Source organism: Giraffa tippelskirchi, chromosome 8, assembly GCF_054371585.1.
Source record: "Giraffa tippelskirchi isolate mGirTip1 chromosome 8, T2T-mGirTip1v1.2.pri, whole genome shotgun sequence".
Classification (NCBI taxonomy): Eukaryota; Metazoa; Chordata; class Mammalia; order Artiodactyla; family Giraffidae; genus Giraffa; species Giraffa tippelskirchi.
Genome location: NC_137282.1, coordinates 126,265,670 through 126,288,991, shown reverse-complemented (window position 1 = coordinate 126,288,991; position 23,322 = coordinate 126,265,670). Strand labels below are relative to the sequence as shown.

Genomic DNA, 23,322 nt, shown 5'->3' with positions numbered 1-23,322 from the left:
CATTGGTCCATGTTTCTGTTTTTATTACTGTAGCTTTGCAGTATAGTTTGAAATCAGTAAATATGATGCCTCCAGTTTTTTTCTTGCGATTGCTTTGGCTATTTTGAGTCTTTCATAGGCCTTTATGAATGTTAGCATTTTCTTCTATTTCAGTGAAAAATACCATGGGAAGTTTTGATATGACTTGCATTGAGTCTGTAGATGTCTTTCAGTAGTATGGACATTTTAACATTTTTAATTCTCTTAATTCATGAACATAGGCTACCTTTCCATTTATGTGTGTTTTCTTCAGTTCCTTTCATTAGAATCATGCAGTTCTCAGTGTACAGATCTTCTACCTCCTTGATTAAATTTCTTCCTAACTATTTTATAGTTTTTGATGCTATTTGAATGAGAGTTTTATTGAGGTATAATTGACATTTAACAGTTCATTAGTTTCAGATGTGCAGCATAATGATTTGACATTGGTATATATTATATATTATGGTATATATTACCACAGTAAGTCTAGTTAATATTTGTCACCATACATAGTTTAAAAATTTTTTTTGTGATGAGAACTTTTTAGATCTATTCTCTTAACAGCTTTCAAGTAGGCATTAACAGTATTAACTGTCACACCATGCTGTACATTATATACGTGGCTTACTTATTTTGTATCTCTTGACTCCCTTTACCCATCTCTCCCACCCTCCCCTCAGACTCTGACCTCTGGCAACTACCAATCTGTTTTTGTTCTGTGTATCTGTAAATTTGGTTGTTGTTGGTTTTTTTTTTTGGATTCCATCTGTAAGTGAGGTCATACAGTATTTGTTTTTCTGTCTGACCTGTCTCACTTAGCATAATGTCCTCAAGGTCCATCCATGTTACACATGGCAAGATTTAATTCTTTTTTAATGACTGAATAATAATCCATTGTGTGTGTATACAAACATACATATATATATTTAATATTTATTTATTTATTTGGCTGTGCTGGGACTTAGTAGTGGCATGCAAGATCTTGTTCTCTGACCAGGGATTGAATCCTGGTTACCTGCTTTGGGAGCATGTAGTCTTAGCCACTGGACCATCAGGGAAGTCACCATATATATGTGTATATATATTTTTTTCTTTATTAGTGAACATAGGCTGTTTTCATATCTTGGCTATTGTAATAATGCTGCAGTGAATATGGGGTTGCATATATCTTTTTTCAGTTAGTATTTTCATTTCTTTTGGATAAATATCCACAAGTGGAATTGTTGGATCACATGATAGTTCTACTTTTAGTATTTTGAGGAACCTCCATACTGCTTTTCATGATGGCAGTACCAGTATATATTCCCACCAACAATGCACAAGGGTTCCCTTTTCTCCACATCCTTACCAACACTTGTTATTTCTGTCTTTTTGATAATTGCCATTCTGATTCATTTGCATTTCTGGGATTATTTTCTCTACAGTGTTTCCTCTTCAGATATTTTGTTGTGTGTAGAAACACAACTTATTTCTGTATGTTGAGTTTATAATCCTGCAACTTTACTGAATTAATTGATTAAGTTCAGTTTTTTATGAAGTTGCAATAAATTTTTTTTTTCATTTAGAATGCCTGGGCTTTTGAACTAAAAATGTTGTAGAATTTTAGTTCACAGTGTTTATGTGATGATATGAGGGTGGAGCAAGGAGGTTATATCTCAAGAAAGAATTCAGGAGCAAATAATTGAATTCTTTAGATAAAAATTCAGACCCTTTCCCACAAAAGATGTTCAGTTACCATCCTCTGTTATCTAGCAAAAGTGATTAATTTGGCATAAGTGATTGACAGGATAAATTATACACCACATGCCTGGATTTGATTTTCTTTTCCCAGAACTTGACCAACTCTATTAGTGTCTTGCTCTGCCAAGAACAAAATAAATATACTGGATTTTATGATAGTTAAATATTTTTCAACTTGGAACTTTCTGGCATTTCCTTTACTAGAACACAAGTTATTCAGTATCATATTAAACTTTTTTTTAATTTTTACACATTGCATATTCTTCAGATAGTCGGAAGTATAACCTGTTATATCAGAAAATTGGGCTTTTTGAAATAAAACCAAACTAATGGAATCTAGTCAAAAGCTAATGTTTTTAGCAAAGGACAGAAGTAAAAATCTTACTTTTGAAACTTTGCTTCAGACTTAACTTTTGAATGTTTTTGAAAGTCCACTAATCTTTTTGGTCTAATTCAGTTTGTACATGAACTAGCTCTGTGTTTTCAGAGATTTTAGTGTCAAAACATGGGGCATTAAACCAATAAAACAAGCTCTATTGGTTTATTATTTTGAGAGAATAGTGTGGTTAACAGTACAATTAAATGTAGTATTAAATATTTAGTGGTATAGGACAGTTTTCTAACAGTGAAGCTTATTGCAAGAACTGGGAGGGAGGCCTTTAGAAAGGACAGACAGTTGTTTACAAATCTGCATGAGTGATGTGGCATGGACTGTGTGACATTTTTATTCTCCGATTAAAAGTAAAATGTTTAACCTCCTTTTTTCTTGACGTTTGTCTTTCCTAGATTGTCAAAAGAGTGGGAAATAGTGAGGAAACACCAATGATTGGAGACAAAGTTTATGTCCATTACAAAGGGAAATTGTCAAATGGAAAGAAGTTTGATTCCAGTCATGATAGAAATGAACCATTTGTCTTTAGTCTTGGCAAAGGTAAGAGGGTATTTTCTTTTTTGAGTTATGTGTCGCTTAGATTTATTGCTATTTATATTATGTGGGAGCTAGTGGATCTTATCCTTGCCAAAAGTGAAGATATTTTGGAGCAGTAGTTATCAAAATGTGGTCCATGGATCCCTGTGGGGTCCCTGAGATTCCTTTGGGGGTCCATAGTGTCAAAATTGTTTTCATTATAATACTAAGATGTTATTTATTATTTTTTACTGTGTTGACATTTGCACTGATGGTATTAAGCTGCAGTGGTGAAAAACTGCTGGAGCCTTAGCGCAGATCTAGGCAGTGACATCAGACTATATCAGTAGCAGTGTGTTCTTCCTGTCCTCACTTACTGCTTAAATAAGAAAGACAAAAGAAGGCCAGTTTCACTTAAGAATGTCCTTGATACGGTGTAAAAAATATTAATTTTATTAAATCCTAATCGTTGAGTTTCACATTGTTTTGGTATTTTGAGACAGACACACACACACAGAGGTTATCTCAAGGGGAAGCACTTTTGCACTTTGGTTGAGAACTGAACTGGCTGGATTGTTTCTGTGAAGCATCATTTTTATTTGAAAGGGCAAGCTGTGATTATTCAGACTTGACTATTCTGTATTTGGAAGATAATTTCTTGCAGATTAATGCAGTGAGCCTGTCACTTCCAGGACAAGTGACAATATTTCTTACCATTGAGTTTTCAAGTGAAAAATGCAGTTTGGAAAGATTTGTATCTGCTACTCAGAGCTGGACAGCTTCCCAGAACGTAAAAGATTTCTGATGAGATCAATGAGTATAAATGAATGTGTTTTAAGATATTATACAATGAAATGTATCAACATTTGGAAGATTGTGTGACTCAGTGAACAGTATTTTCCCAGGGACCAATGCAAGATGTTACACAATCACTCATGAGTAAAAGGTCCATTGGATGTGTAAGCTAGACCAGTGGATTTTAATGTAACATCGTATGAAAAGTTCATTGCTATGATCTCAGATTCCACATTGCAACTGACCTTTGTGAAACTAATATCTGTCCATTGTTGATGTAGTATCAGATGATTATATTCATGATTATCTGAAAAGGCTATTAAAAAACTCCTGTTTTTTCTATTATCTTTGTGGGTTTGTATTTTTTCCATATACTTTAGCCAAAACTTGCAGTTGCAACAGATGAATCCAAAAGTAGGTATGAGAATCAGATTGTCTTTTATTGTCAGATACATTTTACATTTGTAACAATTATAAAACAACACCACTCTTCTATTTTTTTTGTTTTGGGGAAATATAATTATTTTCCATAAAAATAATTTATACTAACATATGAAGCTATTTTTATTTTAAATGAACTGGTAAAGATGTAATAAGGTCCTACAGAAAAAAGTTGAGAACCACTGTTTGAAAATCTTAAATGTGATTTTTTACTAATTTCTTTATAAATACTTTTAAATGTTTTCAGTTAATTTATTTATTTATTTTTTTCCAATCTTGGAAAAAGAATAGCCCGTACATCAAATTGAACTTCGTGGACCATGTGACTTGTTGGAAGTTAGTGGCTGAATTACAAAGTCCTTTCAGCTTTATCTGCCACAGATAGAGCAGATATTCGTTTGTTCCCAGGCCAAGTGTAGGAGAAAGGAGGCAATCCCCCCCCACCCCATTCACCACCATGCCTTAGTGTTGAATAATTTTATTCTTTTTTCTGACTCTCCACGTTAGTTGAGTTGCTAGCTAAGCAAGGATCTGGGAAAGGAAACAGCTAGTAGCTCAGGAGTTAAACTCTTTCCGAGTTTCTGCTTCCCTTTACCCGTAGGCATTTGTATGTCATGGCGACTTCTGCTTCCTGCCCAGCAGTCCTCTCTTCAAGCTCTGACGCTGGTTGGGTCACTGCCCCCTTCTACTGTGGGTCCTCAGTGAGTTGATGGCTCATGGGAAATTAATCTTGTGTTTAGTAAGATAGCAATCAAAGTCAAGTACAGATTTTTTTTCTTAACATAGCAGAAAGTGCCAACGGTTAAACATTGTCTCATTCTTGCTGAGGTAGGGATGTGAACCTCCAGGGCCACCATCATGGCTGTGGCATCATTATTTAATTGAGAGGACCCCAGAGTAAATGGCCTCATCAGACCTCTTTGTTCCCACTGCTCCCCCTTTGACTTTTGTCTTGAAGTTGGTAGGTTTAAGATAATAGGTCTTCTGTCAGCAGTTATCTTTGCAAGCAGACTGAAGAATTGCTGAAAATTTATAAAACCACCTTCTGTACTGAGATTTTCTCAGTCAAGTGCACTATGGTGAAAGTAATAGAAATTAAAACAAAAATAAACAAATGGGACCTAATTAAACTTAGAAGTTTTTACACAATGAAGGAAACTATCAGCAAGGTAAAAAGACAACCTTCAGAACAGGAGAAATTAATAGCACATGAAACAACTGACAAAGAACTAATCTCCAAAATATGCAAGTAGCTAATGAAGCTCAATAACAGAAAAACAAACAACCCAATCAAAAAGTGGGCAGAAGACTTAAACAGACATTTCTCCGAAGAAGACATACAGATGGCTAATAAATAAATGAAAACATGCTCAACATGGCTTATTATTAGAGAAATGCAAATCAAAACTACAATGAGGTATCTCCTCACACCGGTCAGAATGGCCATCATCAAAAAGTCCACAAACAGTAAATGCTGGAGAGGGTGTGGAGAAAAGGGAACCCTCTTGAACTGTGGTAGGAATGCAAATTGATACAGCCACTATGGAGAACAGTATGGAGATTCCTTTAAAAACTAGGAATAAAACTACCATATGACCCAGCAATCCCACTACTGGACATATACCCTGAGGAAACCATAATTGAAAAAGACTATTTCCATAAAATAGAACTCCAGTGTTCATTGCAGCACTTTTTACAACAGCTAGGACATGAAATCAACCTAAATGTTCATCAACAGATGAATGGATAAAGAAGTTGTGGCACATATACACATTGGAGTATTACTCAGCTATAAAAAGGAGTGCATCTGAGTCAGTTCTAATGAGGTGGATGAACATAGAGCCTGTTATACAGAGTGAAGTAAGTCAGAAAGAGGAAGACAAATACCACATACTAACTCATATATGGAATCTAGAAAAATGGTACTGATGAACCTATCTACAGGACAGCAGTGGACACAGAAGGAACAGACTTTTGGACACAGTTTTTCATGTTTCCTGGAGTTTTGAGCAGAGGAGAGGCAGCTTTCAGTTGACGTGGTACCTTCGGCATACCTATCTAGAGGCCTCACGGTCTCTTGGGGAGTGCATCCAGCTGGGTGTTAGGAAGCCAGGGTTCCTGTCTTTGTTCTTCCTTGTGGTAGGTTAACATGAATAGGTCACCTAACCTTCCCTACTCGTACAAAAAGAAGCATCTGTAGAAGAGCTTTAAGATCAGTCCTGAGTCTGAGATTCCATTCTTGTATATTCTGTAAAGAGCACAGGGACAAAAACTGTAAAGGATTAAACCCAACACAAAAACAAGAACCTTTAGAGGACCCCTGAAGGTGATAATTACGAATATGAGGCTAGAGCAGTATCACCGTGGTAAAACTTCTATAACATAATGTGTTGAGTTGCCTATAAAACAAACATTGACTAGGCAGCTTAGTTTTATACCTATATGTTATGGCAGTAACTACTTCATCATAATGAAGAAAAATAATATGAATGGACTGCAGCATAAGTTTTGTACACTGAACTCTCTTGATCCCTTATGTACTGGGCTTACTGGCTGGCTTTACAATGGAGGGGCAGGAACTGGGTTACAGCAGTTTGGGTCCTCACTCCTGTTTACTGTGCTTGCATACAGACCTTTTGAAACAATGCGTAAGCATCTTTTTTAGCCCCAGAAAGTCTGGAAAAACAAAAACTGGATCAATCTAAGACAGCTGATTATTACCACTACAGAGTATGTTACAGAAATTAGAATGAAACAATGATGGTTTCCCTCATTGAATTTTTTAAACTAAATCTTTATTACATATTCTGAATCCCTAGAACTGTTCCATAGCGCCTCTTAAAAGAAGCTGAAATAAGAATGACTCAGGATTTTCAAGTACACTTCCATAGTGGGGCTTTTGTTCTTTCCCTCTCCCTCCAGCAAATATGCTATCACTAAAACTGGGAAGGCCTGGGTTTGGGGGCTGCAATACTTATATCTATCTCTGTTCTTATAAGTAAGTCTAAGGACACTAACGCTTCACTCATTCCCCACCTACCCCTATGAAGATCTGCTGATTTTTGATAAAAGGCTATTTCAGTGACGTTGTCTTTGGTGTTCTTGGTATATGACTAAACACAGTTGGAAATTACAAAGATAAAAATCCTATCTCTTTATACTTCCCTCAATTTGAGAAGACAAACCAGTCATTTTGGATTTTTGACATTACTATTCTTCTTACTTTGAGAGTGAAGCGTAATGAAGTAAATGTGAGTGATCTGCCTTTAACATTAATCTAACCTTATTAGATGCATCATGATCCATGATTATTGTCAGTCATTAGCATACTGGGGTAAAAGGGAGAAAGTATATTTGAAAGACTAATTGTGAATACTTTCTAGGACTTGCAGTGCAAGGCAAAGGGCTTATATGCATTATCTCATTTAATCCTCACATCAATCCTATTATTCTTCTTTTTAAAGATTTTTTAAAAAATATATTTATTTTTGGCTGTGCTAGGTCTTTGTTGCTGCCTGGGCTTTTCTCTAGTTGAGCTGACCGAGGGCTGCTCTCTAGTTGTGGTGTGCAGGCTTTTCATTGCAGTGGCTTCTCTTGTTGCAGAGCACAGGCTCTGAGGTGCGCAGGCTTCAGTAGTTGCAGCACACGGGCTCGGTAACTGAGGCTCCCAAGCTGTAGAGCGCAGGCTCAGTAGTTGTGGTGCATGGGGCTTAATTGCTCCATGGCACATGGGACCAGGGATCAAACCCAGGTCTCCTGCATTGGCAAGCAGATTCTTTGCCACTGAGCCATCAGGGTAGCCCCTACTGTTACTTTTTAGATTTTTTTTTTCATTTAACAAATATTTATTGAGCTTCTACTATGTGACTGATTTTGTGCTAGGAGCTGAAAATATAACAGTGGGCAGTACAGTTATGATCCTGGTTGTCTAAAAGCTTATTTGTCAATAGAGAATACAGACACTAAAACAAATAATTTGAAGTGTGAGGTATTTAAATTTTATATAGACAATTTAAGAATTCATAAATGTAATTTTACTTTTTTATAATTGCATTCAGTTTTGCTCTGGAATGCCCTTTTTTTTTAATAGTGGGAAGTTCCCAATCTTGCCATCTATAAGTAACTCAGTCACTCCTGATGTAGAACACAGAGTATATTTTAGATTTTTTTGTACAATCTATTTAGTATAGTTTAGGTAACAATTAGTCATAATAACATCTGTGTCTAAGACTGAGTTTTTTTAAATTGAGGTACTATTTACATATAATAAAACTCACCCTTTTAAAGGTATAGCTTGATGGGTAATAGTTATATAATCACCACCACCACCACCACAATCAAGATATAGAACAGTTTTCTCACCCTAAAAATTTGCTTATAGTTACTGGGCCATGCAGTCACTAATCTGGTTTCTGTTACTACAGTTTTGCGTTTTCCAAAAATTCATATAAATGGAATCATATGTCATCTTTGGCATTTGACTTTTTCACTTAGCATAATGATTTTGAGATTCATACATGTTGAATTTCAAGTAGCATTTCACAAATATGGAAATACTACAGTTTGTTCATCCATTCAAAAAACTGGACATTGGTGTTGTTTCCAGTTTGGGGCTATTGTGAATAGCGTACTGAACATTCACATACCTGTCTTTGTGTGGATATATTGGGTAAATTTATTTTGGGATAAATACCCAGGAGTGGACTTGTTGATCACATGGTAGACATATGTTTACCTTTATAAAATGCTGCCAAACTGTTTTCAAAGTGGCTGTACCGTTTTGCACTTTCACCAGCAGCGTCTGAGAGTTTGTTTTTCATATCCTTGTCAGTTGTTAGTGTTGTCAGTCTTTTTAACTTGAACCACTTTAATGCACATGGAATGGTGTCTGACTTTGGTTCTCAGTTGCATTTTCCTAGTAATTAGTCACATTGAGCGAGTCTTTTCTTGTGCTTAGTGTACATTTGTATATTTTCTTTTGTGAAGTATCTGTTCAAATCTTGTGCCCATTGAGTTGTACCCAATAAGACAAGCACTTAATCAGATATGTATTTTGCAAGTGTGTTCTCCCAGTCTCTAACTTGCCTTTTCATTTTCTTTTTTTTTTTTGCCTTTTCATTCTCTTAATCAGTCTTTCACAGAACAAAAATTTTCAATTTTAATGAAATCCACTTTACCAATTTTTTAAAATGTCTTAGGTACCTACTATAATTAACCATCTTAGTTTTCTTTTAGTTGGTTTTTTGTTTACATATGAGGAAACAGGTAAAGCGAGAGCACAAAGCTATAATTATTACTATTATTTACAGTTCTAATAATTATTATTAAAGTTATAATTAGCCCAAAGTTATACAGTAAGTGGCAGAGCCGGTTATACAGTTATGGCAGAGCCATAACTCTTTCAACTTATGTTAGATCTTAAGGTTTAAAACTAGCCCCCAAACTAGGTACAGAAACAAAGTAAGTCCTGGTCCAGCAGAATTTACTGAGTGCCTGCTGTACATCAGACATTTTTCTCACAGGAATGATGTAGTTAATGAGGTTTATCAAAAGCAAAATTATTGCTATTAGATGCTTGGTATTGGGGCCTAGTTCCTGTTTTTAGTTTTATTTTTATTTGAAAAAAAAATTTTTTTTTTACTGTTTTATATTCATTTTTGGACATACATATATATTGTGAAATGATTACCACAATCAAGTTAATTAACATCTACATAGATCCCCTTTCTCTTGAGCCTCCCTCCCACCCCGCCCCTCCAGGTCATCACAGGGCCCCACTCGGAGCTCCTGTGCTGTACAGCGGTTTCCCGCTAGGTAGCTGTTTTATACTGGGTGCTGCATAGATGTCAGTGCTGCTTTCTCAACCCGTCCCACCTTCTCCTCCTCCCTCTACGTCCAAGTCTGTTCTCTACGTTTGCGTCTCTATTCCTGCCCTGTTTGTTTGTTTGTTTTTAAACATATTTTAGGCCTTGACACCATTTTACAGCTAGTAAAATACACTTACTAGTAATAGGTAACCATGCAACCAGCTTCCTGTGGGTTTGTGGTTTAACCATATGTTCCCTTTAAATTTCTATTGATACTCTTGCTTCTCTGTAAATAGAGTCTTAACATCTGTTTACTTTTTTTTTTTAAACATGCAGTTTAGGAGCATTCAGGATTTGGAGGGGAGGCTTTTAGGCCAAAATATTTAATTTTTCTGTCCTTCCCAAAGATGAGAGCCAGAAAGACAACAAACTTTCAGTACTTTCTTTGGCTTTACCTGGTACTTTCCAATGAAGGAAGAATGCTTCCAGTTTCATCACTGAGTGGATATTAAGGAGAAGCTGATTTAGGCATGGGTGAGAGTGGATGAGGGGAAGCTAACAAATTTTTAATTCCATGTAGATATTGCAGCATGGACTGTGTTCCTTTATTAAGTATAATATTGTGGTGTTAACTTCTTTGGGAAATAAAAAATAATACATGGCTCCTGACTCTAGGTATCTAGCAGTTTAGCCTGGCAAAGTTGACCATGAAGGCTGTCCCAAAACATTATTTTTTCTCCCTGTTTTTGAAATGATAAGCCATGAGGATGGGGAAAGATCATCCAGTGATCAGTTTTCTTAGTAATTAGAGCAATGGCAAAAACAGAATGTAACATAAGACATATGAATACTTTAAAAGAATCTTAACATATAAATCAGTTTATTGAATTCATAATCATATCCTTTTGGTAGGGAGTGGGGATGATTTATCAGAGTCCTTTTCTATAAGACATTTAAAAAATAAGGTAAAATTAATATGAGGAAAAATATACAGGAAAAACTTTCCTTTATCTAGTATGAAAAGAAGAAAGACAATGTCATTATTATCAATGATTTCACATGCAAACATACATTTAAAAGTTAGTCATTAATTTTATCAAGGATGCCAAGACCATTAAGGAAAGGAAACAGTTGATGCTGGGAAAACTAGATATTTACATGCAAAAATATGAAGTTAGACCCTTACTTTACATTATATATAAAAATTAAAATGAATCAAAGTCCTAAATATGAGACATAAAACAGTTTTTTTTAGGACAGAACTTGGAAAGAAAGCTTTATCACTTTAGATTTGGCAATGATTTCTTGGATAAGACACTAGAAGCAAGGCAGCAAAAGTAAAAAATACATGAATTGACTACATCAGAATTAAAAACTATGTGCATCAAAGGATGTAGTAATGGAGTGGAAAGGCAGCCTAGGGCTTCCCTGGTGGCTCAGTGGTAAGATATCTGCCTGCCAACACAGGAGATGGAGTTTTGATCCCTGGTATGGGAGGATCCCACAGGCCATGGAGCAACTAAGTCTGTGTGCCACAGCAGTTGAGGCTGTGTTCCAGAGCCTGGAAGCCACAACTACTGAGTCCACATGCTGTAACTACTGAAGCCCGTGCACCCTAGAGTCCGTGCTCCGCAACAAGAGAAGCCACTGTAATGAGAAGTCTGCCCACCGCAACTAGAGAGTACCCCCTCTCACTGCAGCTGGAGAAAAGCTCTGCATAGCAATGAAGACCCAGCATGACCAAAAATAAAAAAAGTGAAAAAAATTAGAAACCTATTTTAAAAGGCAGCTTAAAGAATGGAAACAAATATTTGTGAATCATGTATCTGACAAGGGGTTAATATCTTAAATACTTAAAAGAACTCCTATAATCCAGCAACTAAAAAACCCTCAAATAATCTGATTATAAAATGGACAATGGAGATGGGAAGGAGGTTCAAAAGGGAGGGGATATATGTGTACCTATGACTAATTCATGTTGAGGTTTGACAGAAAACAACAAAATTCTGTAAAGCAATTATCCTTCAATAAAAAATTTTTCTAAATGGACAATGGACTTAAATAGACATTTCCCTAAAGAAGATATACAAATGGACTACAAGCATATGAAAAGATGCTCTGCATCACTGAATCATTAGAGAAATACAAATCAAAACCACAGTGAGATATCACCTCATATCCATCAGGTACTATAAAAAATATTACAAGTGTTGGCATGGTTTTCAAGAAATTGTGCATTGTTGGTGGGATGTAAAATAGTATAGCCACTATGGAAAACAGCATGGGAGTTTCTCAAAGAAAAAGTTAACCTATGATCCAGCAATTCCACTTCTTGGTATATACCAAAAGAACTGAAAGCAGAATCCTAAAGAGATACTTGTACACCCATGTTTGTAGCATTATTCATTATAGCCGAAAGGCGGAAGCCACCCAAATGTTTGTGGGTGGGTAAACAAAATGCCTTAATGTACTTACAATGGTATATTCATACAATGAAGTATTATTCAAATGAGACAAAACTGATGAAACTTGAGGACATTATACTAAGTGAAATAATATAGTCACAAATAGACAAATATTGCATGATCCCACTTACATCTAGAGAAATCGAGAGTAATCAAATTCATAAAAGAGAAAGTAGAATGAAATCTTGCCAGAGACTTGGGGCAGAAGGAAATGAGTTTTAGTGAGTGGAGTTCTAGTGTTGCAAGATGAAAAATTCTGGACAGTGGTTGCACAACAGTTTGATTATACCTAACTGAACTGTACACTTAATGGTTGAAATGGTCATTTTTATGTATGTTACCACAATTTAGTCTTTCCCTTTTTCAACACCCCCCCTCCAGGGTGGTACGCTTGTTACAACCGATGAACCTACATTGAACCTATAAAATTTGTTTCTGTTTTTTTAATCAGAAAAAATTATATAATACTCTGCAGAAAGAAGAAAAAAATACAGTGCATTGTTTTTATACTGAGCCTTTTACACTTTAAAAATGTTCAGTTCCCTACAGTTAGGTATAAATAGAAAGCATTTATACTTAAAAATTATATATTTGTTTATATATTCTCGTTTCATATTTTGTTACTAATAGAATAGGACTACTGAAATTGATCAACTGTGTTTGAGGTAGTAAAATTGAAGTCCAGAACAAGTGGGAGAATAAATTGTGTTTTTATATTCTTGGTGTATTATACCTATAATTAAGACCCTAAAGAGACCAAAAGATCCCAAAGATCAAGAATCTTAAAAATGTTTTTGCTTTGACTCAGTAAATCTGCTTTTTGGAATCAATTCTAAGGAAATAGGTAGGAGCTTGCTTAACCAACTCCAGGGTAACTGGTGCACTCCATTCTGATTGTAAAGACGCTGAGTGATACCACTTGTTTCCTGTTCTTTGGTGTGGCCCTGCACTCTGCCTCAGCCAGCTGAGAGTCAGCAGTGTCCTTCAGCCACAGACCACTAGGAACACAAATGTAGTGAACAAGTTGCATTTATTATTCATATAGCCTGCACACCGTGGGAAGCTGAGGGTGTTCCAGTGAGAGTGTTCGAAAGGCCTATAGGGTTGGGGCTTGTATTGGGAAGAGTTTAAGGAAGAAGCGATTTCCTCTGGATTGATATTGTGGGAATGCAGATGATTCTTTGGGTATCTTAGCAGATCTCAGCTAGGAGGAGGGCTGACTGGAGGGAGGCTTGATCTGTACCTGTAGAGAAGTGGCAGTCACTCCTGTCACCAGGAGAGGGGGATGTTTGGTATTTTGTAGGTTGCGGAGGGACCTTGTTTTTTGTCCATGCTCAGACAAAACTTTGAAGTGTTCTTTTGTCTCACTTCTTCATGGTCTCAGAGTAACCCTGTTTGATGTTGATGTTTTGTGAGATTGTTATGTCCAACAGGAGAAATAGCATGGCCTAGCTGGGTGCCCCAGGCCCATTTCAGAATCACCAAGGCCGAGCTGTGTTGGGCAGTTTCCAGACATTAGGGCCCACTTTTTTCTTTCTCAGATTCTTACTAAGAATCAGTTTAAACTTGCTTATATCCAGTATCCTTTTTGTAATTATGCAGTTTCATTAGATAGTATATAAAACACTAAAATTAGTATAATAAGAAAGGGGGATTATTTCTATGCAAACTAAGTTGAACATCTTTGGAAAGACTTATTAAAGTGAATTGCTAAAAGTCTTTTTAAAATGGCTATTGAATTAGGGGTGGGTAAATGCCAGGTGAAATAAGTAGGCCATTCAGAACAAATTTATATCAGACGGATTCTACGTACTGATTACAAGTGTCTTCTAGTTCTTACTCCACTTTAAAGATATCCACATTGTAAATTGCAAGTGCTATACTTTAAGTGTGATTTACATAGTGAAGATGAAATAGGACTCTTATTACACTCAGAGACAAGGCCTTGGCCTTCTAACACAGGATTAGTGAATTAATATACTTTGATAGGTTTTAAGTTGAAAAAAAGTTTGCCATCATGTATATGTTCTTTTTATGATTCTTCACTTAAAGCAACATTTTAAACTAACGTACAGCCTTGATCCTAATGAGTCAGGTGAGAGGCTTTTTACAAAAGTCGAAATGTTTATTAGGGGAGTAGTGAAAGTATGGCGTATTCAAAAGATGAAATAGCATATAGCTATTAAAAGTCATATTTTCAGATATTGTCTTTTAACAGAAAAAAATGCCCATATAATGTAACTGTAAAGAGTAGGCTACAAAATCAAATAAACTATGACCAGAATTTTAAGAATGTATATACAAAGAGCTAATATGTAAACAAAGTGGACGTACACAATTGGAAGAAAATGAACCAAGAAATTGACAATTTACCCCAGATGCTGAAATTGCAGAGATTTTTTTTTCTTATTGTATTCTCTATGCTTTTATATACATTCCAAGTGTTCTATAATGAGGTTTTTTTTGTTTTTTTTAAATCAGGGAAGTGCTTTTTATGAAAAGGCCCAAGATGGACAGTTTTAGAAACATACCCGTGTTCATATCAGGCTGGCTCTTTGCTCAGCGTGTTTCATTCAGTATCTGAAGCTCTGTGTGAAAGAAGCTTTAATGTTACTGAATGAGAAGAAAGGCCAAAGGCACAGACATGATTTATATAGCTTGGGGCTCCTGTGGATTTAATAGCCAGACTGCTGTTTCCAGCTTCTCAGGCTTACCATAGACATCATCTGTGAATTAAGCTTTTGCTGATTGCTCCAATCCCCTGCCCAAGGCAAAAGCCACTGTTTGTATTCTGTGTTGGTGTTCACCATATACTTAAAAAACAAACAGGGCATGTGTCTTTCTGCTGCACTAGCCAGACTACATTGCATGCTTCTTAGAGGGAAGAAGGGAACAGCCACTTTCAAATTTTTAGAACCTAGACAGACATTTGCTCCTCGTTAATTGGCTAAATGTCTTGAACAAATATACAGTAGTACCCCCACAATATAATGATTTCCTCTTTTTCCAGTAAAAGAGGGTGTAAGGTACTCAGTTCAGTTCAGTCACTCAGTCGTGTCCGACTCTTTGCAACCCCATGAACCGCAGCACGCCAGGCCTCCCTGTCCATCATCAACTTCCGGAGTCCACCCAAACCGATGTCCATCAAGTCAGTGATGCCATCCAACCATCTCATCTTCTGTTGTCCCCTTCTCCTCCTGCCCTCAATCTTTCGCAGCATCAGAGTCTTTTCAAATGTGACACCTGATGCTCTTTGCATCAGGTGGCCAAAGTATTGGAGTTTCAGCTTCAACATCAGTCCTTCCAATGAATATTCAGGACTGATTTCTTTTAGGATGGACTGGTTGGATCTCCTTGCAGTCCAAGGGACTCGCAAGAGTCTTCTCCAATACCACAGTTCAAAAGCATGAATTCTTCGGCACTCAGCTTTCTTTATAGTCCAACTCTCACATCCATACATGACCACTGGAAAAATCATAGCCTTGACTAGACGAACCTTTGTTGGCAAAGTAACGTCTCTGCTTTTTAATATGCTGTCTAGGTTGGTCATAACTTCCTTCCAAGGAGTAAGCGTCTTTTAATTTCATTGCTGCAATCACCATCTGCAGTGATTTTGGAGCCCAGAAAAATAGTCAGCCACTGTTTCCACTGTTTGCCCATCTATCTGCCATGAAGTGATGGGACCGGATGCCATGATCTTAGTTTTCTGAATGTTGAGCTTTAAGCCAACTTTTTCACTCTCCTCTTTCACTTTCATCAAGAGGCTCTTTAGTTCCTCTTCACTTTCTGCCGTAAGGGTGGCGTCATCTGCATCTATGAGGTTATTGAGATTTCTCCCGGCAATCTTGATTCCAGCTTGTGCTTCCTCCAGCCCAGCGTTTCTCATGATGTACTCTGCATATAAGTTAAATAAGCAAGATGACAATATACAGCCTTGACGTACTCCTTTTCCTAAGGTATTATTGGTCTTAAAATAGCAAGAGTTGAGAGTAAAAAAAAGTTCTACATGGCCCACACTAAAACCAATCACAGTCTTTGAGGAGAATCAGTGACTGTGAAGCAGCCTGTCAACAGCAGACTTTACATTTCTTCTGACAATTCTAGACTGTTTTCACTTTGGAACCGTGTGTGGGCATATATACTGATGTAGCCCTTTTGGAAGGGCAGTTGGGCAGTATCTATCAAATTGAAAGTGCACATCACCTTTGCACTTCTAGGAATTTGCTCTCTAAATATACCTGCACACAATAGGCAAACATAGGGACAAAAATCCTTATTAGAGTACTGTTGATGATCTCTTCAAGAAAATTAGAGATACCAAAGGAACATTTCATGCAAAGATAGGCTCGATAAAGAAATGGTATGGCCCTAACAGAAGCAGAAGATATTAAGAAGAGGTGGCAAGAATATACAGAAGAACTGTACAAAAAAGATCTTCACGACCCAGATAATCACGATGGTGTGATCACTCACCTAGAGCCAGACATCCTGGAATGTGAAGTCAAGTGGGCATTAGGAAGCATCACTACGAACAAAGCTAGTGGAGGTGATGAAATTCCAGTTAAGCTATTTCAAATCCTGAAAGATGATGCTGTGAAAGTGCTGCACTTGATATGCCAGCAAATTTGGAAAACTCAGCAGTGGCCACAGGACTGGAAAAGGTCAGTTTTCGTTCCAATCCCAAAGAAAGGCAGTGCCAAAGAATGCTCAAACTACCGCACAATTGTACTCATCTCACATGCTAGTAAAGTAATGCTCAAAATTCTCCAAGCCAGGCTTCAGCAATACGTGAACCATGAAGTTCCAGATGTTCAAGCTGGTTTTAGAAAAGGCAGAGGAACCAGAGATCAAATTGCCAATATCCGCTGGATCATCGAAAAAGCAAGAGAGTTCCAGAAAAACATCTATTTCTGCTTTATTGACTATGCCAAAGCCTTTGACTTGTGTGGATCACAATAAACTGTGGAAAATTCTGAAAGAGATGGGAATACCAGACCATCTGACGTGTCTCTTGAGAAACCTGTATGCAGGCCAGGAAGCAACAGTTAGAACTGGACATGGAACAACAGACTGATTCCAAATAGGAAAAGGAGTCCGTCAAGGCTGTATATTGTCACCCTGCTTATTTAACTTATATGCAGAGTACATCATGAGAAACGCTGGGCTGGAAGAAACACAAGCTGGAATCAAGATTGCCGGAAGAAATATCAATAACCTCAGATATGCAGATGACACCACCCTTATGGCAGAAAGTGAAGAACTAAAGAGCCTCTTGATGAAAGTGAAAGAGGAGAGTGAAAAAGTTGGCTTAAAGCTCAACATTCAGAAAACTAAGATCATGGCATCTGGTCCCATCACTTCATGGGAAATAGATGGGGAAACAGTGGAAACAGTGTCAGACTTTATTTTTCTGGGCTCCAAAATCACTGCTGATGGTGATTGCAGCCATGCAATTAAAAGACGCTTACTCCTTAGAAGGACGGTTATGGCCAACCTCGATAGCATATTTAAAAGCAGAGACATTACTTTGCCAACAAAAGTCCGTCTAGTCAAGGCTATGGTTTTTCCAGTGGTCATGTACAGATGTGAGAGTTGGATGGTGAAGAAAGCTGAGCGCCGCAGAATTGATGCATTTGAACTGTGGTGTTGGAGAAGACTCGTGAGAGTCCCTTGGACTGCAAGGAGATCCATTCAATCCGTCCTAAAGGAGATCAATCCTGGGTGTTCATTGGAAGGACTGATGTTGAAGCTGAAACTCCAATACTTTGGCCACCTCATGTGAAGAGTTGACTCATTGGAAAAGATCCTAATGCTGGGTAGGATTGGGGGCAGGAGGAGAAGGGGACGAGAGAGGATGAGATGGTTGGATGGCATCACTGACTCGACAGACATGGGTTTGGGTGGACTCCAGGGATTGGTGATGGACAGAGAGGCCTGGTGTACTGCAGTTCATGGGGTCGCAAAGAGTCAGACACGACTGAGCGACTGAACTGATGATAATGTGTCTCAAGAGTAGAGTGACTGGAATATTTTGAAGCCACTGAGAATGAAGTAGGTCAGTGTGTATTGATGATGATGATGATGACTGTTCTTTATTCAATGTATATTATATGCCAGACACTTGACTCCTTTCAACAACTATATGGCAAGCACTGTTATGATCTGCACTTTGCAGACAAGGACACTTGTACAAGTCCACACAGTTCACAGGCGCGGAGCCGGCACTCTGATCTGTGCAGTCTGGGGTCAGAGCGGGCTGTGCTTCTGACCCCTGGGATTCATGTCCCCCTGTCGGCTGATGGTGAAGACGTGTTTGTGCATACATGTATACACACATGTATAAACTATAAACAGTTATATATTTATAGCATTTTATAATGTCATATATTTACATATAATGAAAATATATGTATATAAAAATCTATATAATGAAAAAACAGTTCCGACCTGAATGTATAGTATGCTGTCGTTTTGTTTTAAATTTTTTAAAAAGCAACAGCACACACTGGAAAGATACAAAAAAATACAGCAATGGCTACTTATAAGGAGGGGATGAATGACTTTTCACTTTATATCTTTCTCTCTCAGGTGTTTGTAAAAATAGGCATGTATACCTTACGTACACTTTAAGTATATCGGATGTTTTGAAAAGTTGTAATGCTTAAGACTAAGCTGAAGTCATGAGTCACACGTGCTTTGTCCATCTCTGCTTACATACCTTAGTGCAGAGTTGCTCGATTCTAATCATCCTTACTGTAATCCCACCATCAGCTCTCAGTCCTTCTCTTGCATTCATTGCTCACCTGGTCTCACTTTGAATATGGTCTCGCTTTGAATACTTAAGTCTTTGACAGAGCACCTCAAGTTTGCATATCATCCCTTGAAGTTTTGTACATTCTCTTTTGTCTTCCAAAGGATTTGGGACTGCTTATTCTAAGATCCAATTATGTAGGTTTAGTTTCTTCCCTGGTGGTCCAGTGGTTAGGACTTCACCTTCCAGTGCAGGGGGGGGTGCGGGTTTGTTCCCGATCGGTAGCTAAGATCCTGCATGGCTGTGGCCAAAAAAGCCAGAACAAGAAAACAGAAGCAGTAATGTAACAAATTCAATAAAGACTTTAGAAATGGTCCATATCCAAAAAAATAGTAATAATACAGTTTTACAGTTAAGCAGTAAACTTTTAGTTTCCTGGAAGTAAGCAAAAAAAAAAAAATTCTGAGTTCTGTAGTTCTTGTGATTTGGCAAAAGAGAACACACATCATTCTGGTTTTCTAGAAAAACAAAAACCACTTTTTTTCTTACTCTAAACTTTGAGGAGAAATCCGTTTCATGGGCCGTTTTATGCAATTTATACTTTTCCGACTGCTTCTTGTTTGTTGTTTTTGTCTACCCAACTAAATTATAAGCTTTCTTAGGACGAATTCCATTTTCTATACTATTTTTGTTCCATCTCTGCCTAGAAAACACGCACTTATTCTTATGGTTGAAATTATAAATTAAGCAACAACTGCAGCCCAGCCACATTTCAGAGATTATGTTACTGCCACTTTTCAAAGACTTAGTCCTTGAGCAGTTTAGAATTTGATACCACTTTCATGCTTCTCAGCAGAGAATCTTCTCTGTTAGCTCTCAGAAAAAAAAAAAAAATCACAATTTGTTTCTTAGTGTGTAGCTTTTTTACTGAGTTTTTTGTAGCCCCTGCTTCCTAGCTGAGTAGTATGTAGTTTAAGGAATGGGAAATGTGTTTGAATTTTTGTTTGGTGAAAGTCTTAAAATATAGCCTATAGCTTTCAACCACTTTTTGCTTTCTCCTAGGCCAAGTTATCAAGGCATGGGACATTGGGGTGGCTACCATGAAGAAAGGGGAGATCTGTCATTTACTGTGCAAACCAGAATATGCATATGGCTCAGCTGGCAGTCTCCCCAAAATTCCCTCGAATGCAACTCTCTTTTTTGAGGCAAGTATGTGTGTGATGCTGCCTTGTTAGCATCTGCTCTACTGCAGCGCTGGCTCCAAAGCAACAGGCAGCGCAACAAGGAGCTAAGCTTGCTATTGAGAATCGGATCCAACTTATTTATTTTGGAGCTTGGCTTCTTGAATTGTTTCCCACAAACCCAAGGGGTGTGTGCCAGTGCTTTCTTAGAAACGTGTCTCTGGCACAAAACGGTCGTATCCAAATAAACAAAAGAAACCAGGGTTAGAAATAAAGGTTCTGGTCAGTGGTGTGAGTTGTGACATACTCAGACCCGACCAGAGGACAGGATGGGAAATGTGGGAGATAAATGTTGAAATACACCTAAACCAAGTTGTAAAGCTATTTTTATGACAGAGGTTTATAACTGTCCCAGATCTCACTTCCTCATTAGAAGCAGTAGGTGGTGATAAAATGTTATTCATCCTGTGTTGAGTCACACATATTTGGCCACACTTAATTAAAAAATTAAGAAGGAAAATGCCCGAAACATTGTACCTAGGTAAAATACACCTTTAGTTGGTTGTAGGCCTGATTCATAGGGTTTAGTCTTACATTTTAAGAAGGGAATTCCATAAATCTGGGGTGAGAAAGTGGTGGCCTCTAGAGTCAAACAAAGTAGTTTTGGGCCAGAACTGTGTCACCCTGGCGTTTTGCCCACAAGGCAGTTTTCCTAGTATTTCCTGTCTGTCTTTGCAGTGTAGCCCCACAGGATGTGGTCCTAGACATTATCATTACATGAGGGTTCTTTCCAGGTATTGAAAAGTGCGGTGTTCTTTTTTCCCTACTTTTCCAATAACTGAGAAGCACAGATAAATATAAAACAGAGTTTTGTTTTGTAAAATGAAAGAATAATTGCCCTAGCATTTAAGTATGTTAAATTGACTTTGTTTGGGCCATTCTCAGCCAGATCCCGTTTTCCTTTCTAGATTGAGCTCCTTGATTTCAAAGGAGAGGATTTATTTGAAGATGGAGGTATTATTCGAAGAATCAAACGGAAAGGAGAAGGGTATTCAAACCCAAATGAGGGAGCGACAGTGCAAAGTAAGTACTGCTGTGAGAGGTTCCAATTATGTGGACAAAATGGAGCTTTCCTTTTTAAAATCTTTAAAAGAACACATGTATTGAATATTTATCTCTAGAATATTTTTAAATTCAACATTTATTTAATAATGACTTCATTTAGTAAATATTCATTCAACCTACATGTGCCAAGAACTGTACCAGCTTCTTCAAACTCTTTAAAAAGTGAGTAAAAGGTAAGCCCATCCAGTAAGGAATTCTTCGTCTGTGGACTCCTTGGTGTGCCAATAGCCATATTAGTTACCTTATATTTTTATTCATTTATTTCTCACAGTAACCTTTTGAGGTAAGATTAATTATCCCTAGGCGAGAAAAGTGAGTTCAGAGAAGTTACATAAATTACCCAAGGTTACATTTATTAAATAGAGCAGTAGATGGTAATGCCCTTCAGGGCTCTCAAACTCATCTCACAGGCTGTTGTCAGGATAAAAAACGGTTCATCATGTTAGACAGATCAAAACTGGGGAATAATTTATTCTGTTCGGTGTCAGGAAACCTGGGCTCAAGTTCTGCTTTGTCATTTATAGAGTGACCTGAAGCTATTCCATTTTTTTTTTTTTTCCATTTGCTAAATTGGGTGTAAGAATAGGATGAGGACTAGGGTAACTGAGCACCCTTCCTCCCTCCCAGAGCGAGGTGTACACATATCACGTGCCACTGTGTACGCCACGTGCCACTGTACCCTCCAGTCGGCATCTGCTGCTTTCTTCAGTGCACGATGCACTGAAGGACAAGAGCTGGAGGACAAGAACCTTTCTCCATCTTTTTGTTTCCAGCGTCACTTACAGAACCTTACACACATTTGGTGTTCAGCAAATGCTTTCTGCATGGATAAAATGTTTGCAAGATGCCATTTACTGAGCCAAAGTACTTCAGAAAAGACAGCTGTGAGAAAGCATAAAGAAATACATCCATTAAAATAAAAAAAATCAAGGGAATTCTCTGGTGGTCCAGTGGTTAGGACTCAGCACTTTCATTGCCATAGCCTGGGGTTCAGTCCCTGGTCAGGGACTACAGATCCTGTAAGCCGTGTGGTGCAGCCAAAAAAAAGGTTTTTTTAATCAGTAAGGGATTAGTCTCCAAAATTTATAAACACTTTGATACTTAACAGCATTAAAACAAACAGCCCTCTCAAAAAATGGGCAGATAACCTAACTAGACATTTTTCCAGTGAGGACATACAGACGGCCAACAGGCACATGAAAAGATGTTCAACATTGCTAGTTATTAGAGAAGTGCAAATCAAAACTTCAATGAGGTATCACCTTACACTGGTCAGAATGGCTATCATCAAAAATTCACAAACAACAAATGCTGGAGAGGGTGTGGAGAGAAGGGAACCTTCCTACACTGTTGCTGGGAATGGAAATTGGTATAACCACCATGGAGAACAGTATGGAGGTCCTTAAAAAACTAAAAATAAAGCTACCATATGACCCTGCAGTCCCACTCCTGGGCATCTATCCAGAGGAAAACATGATCTGAAAGGACCCATGCACTCCAGTATTGATTGCAGCACTGTTTACAACAGCCAAGACATGGAAGCCACCTAAATGTGCGTCGACAGAGGAATGGATACAGAAGATGTAGTGCATGTGTAGTATGGGATATTACTCAGCCATTAAAAAGAATGAAATAATGCCATTTGCAGCAACGTGGACAGACATAATGAGTGAAGTATGACATCCCTTATATGTGGAATCTAAAAAGAAATGATACAACTAAACTGACAAAGAAACAGAAAACCAACTTATGGTTCCGGGAGGAAGGGATAGTTAGGGACTTTGGGGAGGTCATATGCACACTACTATATTCAAAGCGGATAAACAACAAGGACCTATTGTATAGCACATAGAACTCTATTCAGTGTTATGTGCCAGCCAAGATGGGAGTGGGGTTTGGGGGAGAATGATTACATGTATATGTATGGATTGAGTCCCTTCACCTGAAATTACCACAACATTGTTAATTGGCTATACCCGGGAGAAGGCAATGGCACCCCACTCCAGTACTCTTGCCTGGAAAATCCCATGGACAGAGGAGCTTGGTAGGCTACAGTCCGTGGGGTCGCTAAGAGTCAGACACGACTGAG

General features: G+C 37.7%; 1 protein-coding gene across 19 annotated transcripts in view; it reads left to right on the top strand.

Moving 5' to 3' along the window:
* The window catches only part of FKBP5 (FKBP prolyl isomerase 5), a 153,715-nt gene that overhangs the window by 95,347 nt on the left and 35,046 nt on the right, over window positions 1–23,322 (top strand). For all 19 annotated transcript variants that reach the window (XR_014062097.1, XM_081520170.1, XM_081520176.1 and 16 more), the window contains 3 exons: window positions 2,548–2,692; window positions 19,990–20,132; window positions 21,077–21,191. Coding sequence is in view for 18 of the 19 variants with exons in the window: in XM_081520170.1 (XP_081376296.1) it covers window positions 2,548–2,692; window positions 19,990–20,132; window positions 21,077–21,191 (403 nt within the window). In the remaining variant the exon portion in view is untranslated. The remainder of the gene's footprint in view (window positions 1–2,547; window positions 2,693–19,989; window positions 20,133–21,076; window positions 21,192–23,322) is intronic.